We start from the raw sequence: 5,611 nt of genomic DNA on the forward strand, positions 1-5,611 counted from the left end.
GGAGGACGGGGGGACGGACGGGCGGCGGAGCCGGCCTCACCTGTCGTAGTCCTGGCAGATCTCGCCCACGGCGACCAGGGCCTTCAGGTACTCGTTGGGCTGGTAGGGGTTGATGTAGTGCAGGGAGCAGCTGTTGCGGGGGTCCCCGTTGGAGGCCGTGAAGTCGATGGCCACCTGGGGTGGGAGGGCACGGGGTCAGCACTGTACGTCATCCACCCCCCGCACCGACGGAGCAGCGCAGGCCCCCGGGGAGAGCAGAGGAGCCCCCGGTCCCGCACACCGGAGCCAAGTCCCGGCCCGCTGCACGCCCTGAGTGCAAAGCCAAGGGCGGAGGATGCTCGTGGGACCGGTTGCACGCGTGCCCCCGTGTAGCAGGGCCAAGCAGAAACACCAGGGCCCCCGGCACGCCGAGGGGCTGAGGCACTGATGGGAGGCGCGCGGGTCTGCAGGACGCAGGACAAGCCCCAAGGCGCCAGGCCGAGGGCGCGTTAGGACAAGTGGGGAATGCAGCCTGACGCGAAGCTCAGGTGAGAGCTTTTGGGCTGCGGGCTGGCAGGAGAGGGCTTGGGATTGCAAACAGGCAGCATCTCGCACGCCCCATCCCAGCTGTGCACGACTCAAAGCCAGCCCCAAGCAACGTCCCCCCAGCTTCAGCCTGGCGGGAACAGCTGAATGGGAAGACCCCGCGTCCTAGGCTGGGCACGCCGCTCAGACGCGGGGGGCCTCCACGTGTAGCTGTGCATGATCCCGCCGGCCGGGGGCTGCCTGCATTTGCAGCTGAGCTACTGGGCCAAGCGCACCCTAATTGCACACCACGAGCGCTTGCAGCCGGCTGACGGACAAAGGTAGCCGGAGCGTGCTGGAGAACGGCAGTGCCGGCCACATGACAGCCAGCTGCATCCTTGCCGACTGCCAGTCGCCCGTGGAAAGCCCGGTGGAGACGGCCTGGCACCGCAGGGGCAAGCATCTCGACCCCGGGAAGGCCAGCCTAGCAGCTGCCCGGTGCAGGCTGGGCAAGGCCTTCGATGCCAGGACGTTTCCAACGTGATGGAGTTTGCCTCAGTGCAATCCCGCGGTGTCTCCACCACGGGCTGGCCACGGGGCCCAGAGATCGTGTCACTGCTCCGCAATTGCCATCAGCGCAGACGTCGCCGGCACCGGGTGCCAGCATTGCATTGCATCTCAGCCTGGCGCCGCGGCTGAGCCCGGGCACGCTGGTGCCCCGCAGGGCTTTCCTTTCGGAGCCAGACTCAGACACCCCAAGCGCTTTCCCCACGGGTGCCGGGCAGCTCTCAGCCCCTTCCCCATCCCGGGCGCCCAAACCCAGGCCTTCGCCCTGGGATCTCTGCACTGCTCGTGGCAGCCGCGACTCGGGACCCGCGCCAGCCGGGGCAACGCGACTTACTGTGAAGTGGATCTGGCAGCCTCCCATGATGTAGTCCAGGAAGGAGTAGACCCTGTGGATCTGCCAGACAAACACCACGTCAGCCAGTGCGGCAGGCTCCTACCCCCCGCCGCGGGCAGCGAGCCCGGCACGGCCACTGCTAGGGGCTCGGTTACCTGCCCAAAGCCACCGCAGGACCAGGGGGAAGGGGGTGGGTCTGTCCCAGCCACGGAGCCAGGCCAGGGGTGCCAGAGATGCTCTCCAAGCAGGCACACGCTCCAGCAAAGCCTGGGGCAGCCCCATGACTGTCCCCGTAGCGCACGGCTGCGCCAGCACACTCCGGCATCCCCCAACGCCCGGGCCAGGCCTGGCCCCTCTCACCTTCAGATCCAGCAAGATGACGATGCCCGAGTTCTTGTAGTTGCGCTTCTTGATTTTGTACTTGGGGTTCATGCAGTCCCACTGCACCTGCGGCCGGCGGAGATGGCATCAGCCGGGCACGATCCCTGCCCCCGGCCCTGGGGAGCAGCGAGCGCGGGTGCAGGGAGCACATCTTGCACAAACCCCGATGGATCCACCATCCCCCCATTAGACACCCCCGAAAAGCCCCACAGCCACACCGCATGCTGGGGGGGGGGGAAGGGGCAGTTCCTCTAATCCTCCCCTCTCCCAGTTTCCATGCTGCTATAAGCGGGCAGGAGGAGGGAGAATGGGGGGAACAAGCCCCCCAGAGCAACGGGGCACGGCACCGGGCACGCAGCGTGCAAAGGGGACCTCGCCCCCAGCCCAGACCTTGTTCCCCCCCGTGGCTTTCTGCATCTCCTCGAAGGTGGTGAAGAACTCGCCGATGAAGTCGTGCTTGCCCCGGGTGTCGTAGTCCCAGACCACGCACTGCAAGGACAGCGAGAGGCGGCTGCTCCCCGGCCCGGGCTGGGCACACCGGGGGCAGCTCGCAGAGCCCGGCCCCCCACCCCGTGCTCACCCGCAGCCTCCTCTTGTCCTCGCAGCTGCACAGCGAGTTCAGCGAGACCTTGAAGGGCTCCCACACGGGGCTCAGGTTGTTCTTCACCACCTGCGGGGCCGAGGAGGCAGCCGGGGTCAGCCTCCGTCCGGGCAACCCCGCACCCCTCCATGCCCCTCTCCCAGGGGGGATGGAGGCAGCTGCCCCTGCACCGCATGCAGCCCCCCACCCCGGGACCTGCAGCCCCCACCAGGAGCCCGCCGCCCCCGCGCCAGCCCCAGGCGGCAGGCAGAGGCGGACAGCCTGAGCGAGGAGCTGACAGCGCCTGACGGGGTAATTGCTCCGCCGAGCGCCTAATGCTCCTAGACCCCCGACAGGTGCAGAGTGACGGCTGCCTGGAGAGCAGCGGGGGGCTGCCAGCTGCTCGGCCACCGAGCCCCCGCCCTTGCCGCCCGCGAGGGCCCCGATGCGGGCAGGGGGCATGAGCCTCGGCACTGGGGGAGGAGATTGGAGGGGGGAGCAGGGTGCCGGCTCCTTTCTGCCCCCCAGTGCAACAGTCTGCAGTGCAAGCCCCAGCTCCCAGCCCCTGGGGCTGCCCCCGGACATGCCCCACGCCTGGGTGCCGTGCCAGGCCAGGCCTCACCTCCGTGCGGTACACCAGCTGCTCGCTGCGGTCGTCGTTGATCCGGTAGATCTCCAGGAAAGGGTCCGACTTGCTGAATAGGTCCTGGGGGAGAGGGAAGAGGGGGTGAGGGGCTCTGGGTTTACTCCACGCTGCCGGGTGCCAGGCAGATCCCGCGTGGCGCTGGCCCCGGACCCGCACGAGGATGCAGCTCTTGGCCCCGGCGCCCTCCCAGAAGAACCCCCGAGGCCCCGATCCTGGGGTGAAGGGGCCAGGACACGCGTGTGCCCACTCCTGCTCGTCCCCCAGCATCCCCTGAATCGTGCCTCCCCCCCGCGGCCTGAGCCCCGGGGCCCGGCCGCGCTCACCTTGTCGTCCAGCTTCTTGGCCCGGAAAGCGAGCTCCACGTAGCCGTTGTTGCCAGAAATCTCCTCGGAGAGCACCTGCAGGGAGACGAGGGCACCCATGCAAGGTGGGTACTGCACGTGCCGGGTACCGTGTGCAGCAGGGCACGGGAAGCTGCAGGGCACACGTGTTGCTGGTATGTTCCCGGCCTGCTGCAAGGATCCCCTGGAGATCCCGTGGGAATCCCCGCTGCCTGGGGAAAGCACCCAGAGCCTGGAGCCCGGGCTGGCTGTGCGCGGGGGGCCGGGAGACGGGCAGGTGGGCACTGGGCGTGGGGCAGAGCCGGGCACTCACCGTGATGGTGGACTTGCCGGCGTACTTCCCGTACTTGAGGAACAGCGGCTTGGTCACGCGCTTCTGAGCCACGATCTGCAAGGGAAAGCGCGGGCATGAGGCAGCGTGGGGCAGGGGGTCACGGGCGTCAGTCCATGCAGGCGTATACCAATGAGAAGAGCTAAGCAAGTCACTATTACGGAGCAGCGGGCAACCTCTGCAGACCCTTGGTCTGTCCACCTCCCTTGAGGGAGGGTCTCCCAATTCCCAACCTCTGCAGTCCGCTAAGGAAGGGAGAGTGTTTAAATGATCACTTCCACCGCCGCAGGGAGGACACGATGCCCAGGGAAGCGATTCCCCGGGAGAGGCAGCAGCCTGAATCCCGCTGGAGGGCCCAGCAGGACGGGGGTTACCTGGCCCACAGTGCACTCCATGCCCCCCAGGAAGTCGTCATCGTGGGTGCCGATGCTGGCGTGGCCGTGGCTGTCGTAGACCTCGAAGCGCAGCTTCTGCACCTCCTCGAAGTAGTAGTCCACCATGAAGATCTTGGAGAAGACGGGGTTGAGGTTGCTCTTCATCACCTCGCTGCGGTCCACCTGCAACACGGGGGCACTCAAGGCCTGCGCCCACCACCCGGGGCAGTGCCAGCCCCCCGGCCTGGCAGGACGAAGGTCTCCCGGGGACGCCGCGCCCTGACAGCCGCAGCGGGGCCAGAGAAGGGGTCCCCGTCCCGGGAGCAGGAGGGTGGCCCGCGTCCGGAGAGTGGGATCTGGGGCGAGCCCGACACCTCGCCGGGAGCTGCCCATCTGGAGGGGGCCTGGGCCCCGGCCCCCCGGCACCTGCTGCTGCAGCCTACGGGGACCTCATGTGCCAGCGCCGTGCTCTGGGCACCGGCTGCAGGATTGTGGCCATGACCCAAGCGGTGGGGTCGCCCTGCACCCAGAGAGCAGCTGTGCACCGGGCTGGGCAGCGCTGCCGGTCCCCGGGAACGGGCTGCGGACCAGAGTCCTGGGTTACTGGCAAGTCAAATGGGCCGGGGAAGCGCTCCTGGTCTTGCCTGGGCGCCACCGATGCCCAGTCCTTGGCGCCTGGCTCCGGCAGGGCAGCACTGATGCCGTGCCCCCCGCTTGGGTCCGGGCACCCTGTTCCCGCCCGGGTAGGCAGGAGGCCGCGTGGCCCTGTGCAGAGACCCCTCCATCAGCAAGTCAAGGAAGGGGATTGTGGCGTGGAGCACAAGCAGATGCATCTCGCCACGGGGCACGGTGCTGAGATCGGCACGGACCAGGGCACAGATGCAACGGCCACGCTCCCGGCACAGCACCTGGCACGAAGCTGCCGGCTTCAGGCCAGCGTGCTTCTCCCACGAGACCGCCAGAAGCCTCTCCTCCCCTGAACGGACGGGGAGTTATTAATCGGCTGCAAGAACGCTCTGCTCAGAAGCGGCTGCATCGCCAGCACCTCGAGTCCCTGCAAGACCCGGGGCAGCGAGGGGGGAGTCCTACATAGCGCCCGCTGGGCACTACAGCCCCTTGCAGCTCTCCGGGGGCAGGAGCAGGACTCATCCCCTCCTGCACCAAACCCTAAAGGTTAAGGAGACTCTTCTCAGGCAGTACAGGGCCTATGACATGTTGCTTTCACACCACGGATGGCAGCGACAGCAGCAAACTGGAGAGCCGACCCACCCGGCCCCCACAACGCCCGTGTGCATCCTCCCGGATCCTGGGCAGGCGATGCGGGCATCTCCGCCCGCGGGGTGAATCCACCTCGCGGGGGGAACGCTGGCTCCCCGCCACGCTCGCCCGGGCCGGCCAGGAAAGAGCACCATTAGGCAGAGCTCTTGGCAGGCAGCAAGAAGCCATTAGTGACCCGAAGGGCACTGGGGGCACCTCCCGGATCGCTCCCCGCGGCGCAGACGCGTCCTGCAGGCGAGGCCGGCTGCGGAGACGCAGCGTCAGCTCTCCGGCCG

General features: G+C 68.1%; 1 protein-coding gene across 1 annotated transcript in view; it reads right to left on the minus strand.

The window, feature by feature from the left end:
- The window catches only part of CPNE7 (copine 7), a 10,140-nt gene that overhangs the window by 2,019 nt on the left and 2,510 nt on the right, over positions 1–5,611 (minus strand). Inside the window, exons 2-10 of the mRNA XM_025209147.1 lie at positions 4,059–4,241; positions 3,667–3,741; positions 3,336–3,410; positions 2,989–3,072; positions 2,367–2,456; positions 2,177–2,275; positions 1,766–1,852; positions 1,406–1,465; positions 41–174 (exon numbers count right to left, since the gene is read on the minus strand). Of these exons, the coding sequence (XP_025064932.1) occupies positions 41–174; positions 1,406–1,465; positions 1,766–1,852; positions 2,177–2,275; positions 2,367–2,456; positions 2,989–3,072; positions 3,336–3,410; positions 3,667–3,741; positions 4,059–4,241 (887 nt within the window). The remainder of the gene's footprint in view (positions 1–40; positions 175–1,405; positions 1,466–1,765; positions 1,853–2,176; positions 2,276–2,366; positions 2,457–2,988; positions 3,073–3,335; positions 3,411–3,666; positions 3,742–4,058; positions 4,242–5,611) is intronic.

This window comes from Alligator sinensis, unplaced genomic scaffold, assembly GCF_000455745.1.
Source record: "Alligator sinensis unplaced genomic scaffold, ASM45574v1 scaffold255_1, whole genome shotgun sequence".
Taxonomy (NCBI): Eukaryota; Metazoa; Chordata; order Crocodylia; family Alligatoridae; genus Alligator; species Alligator sinensis.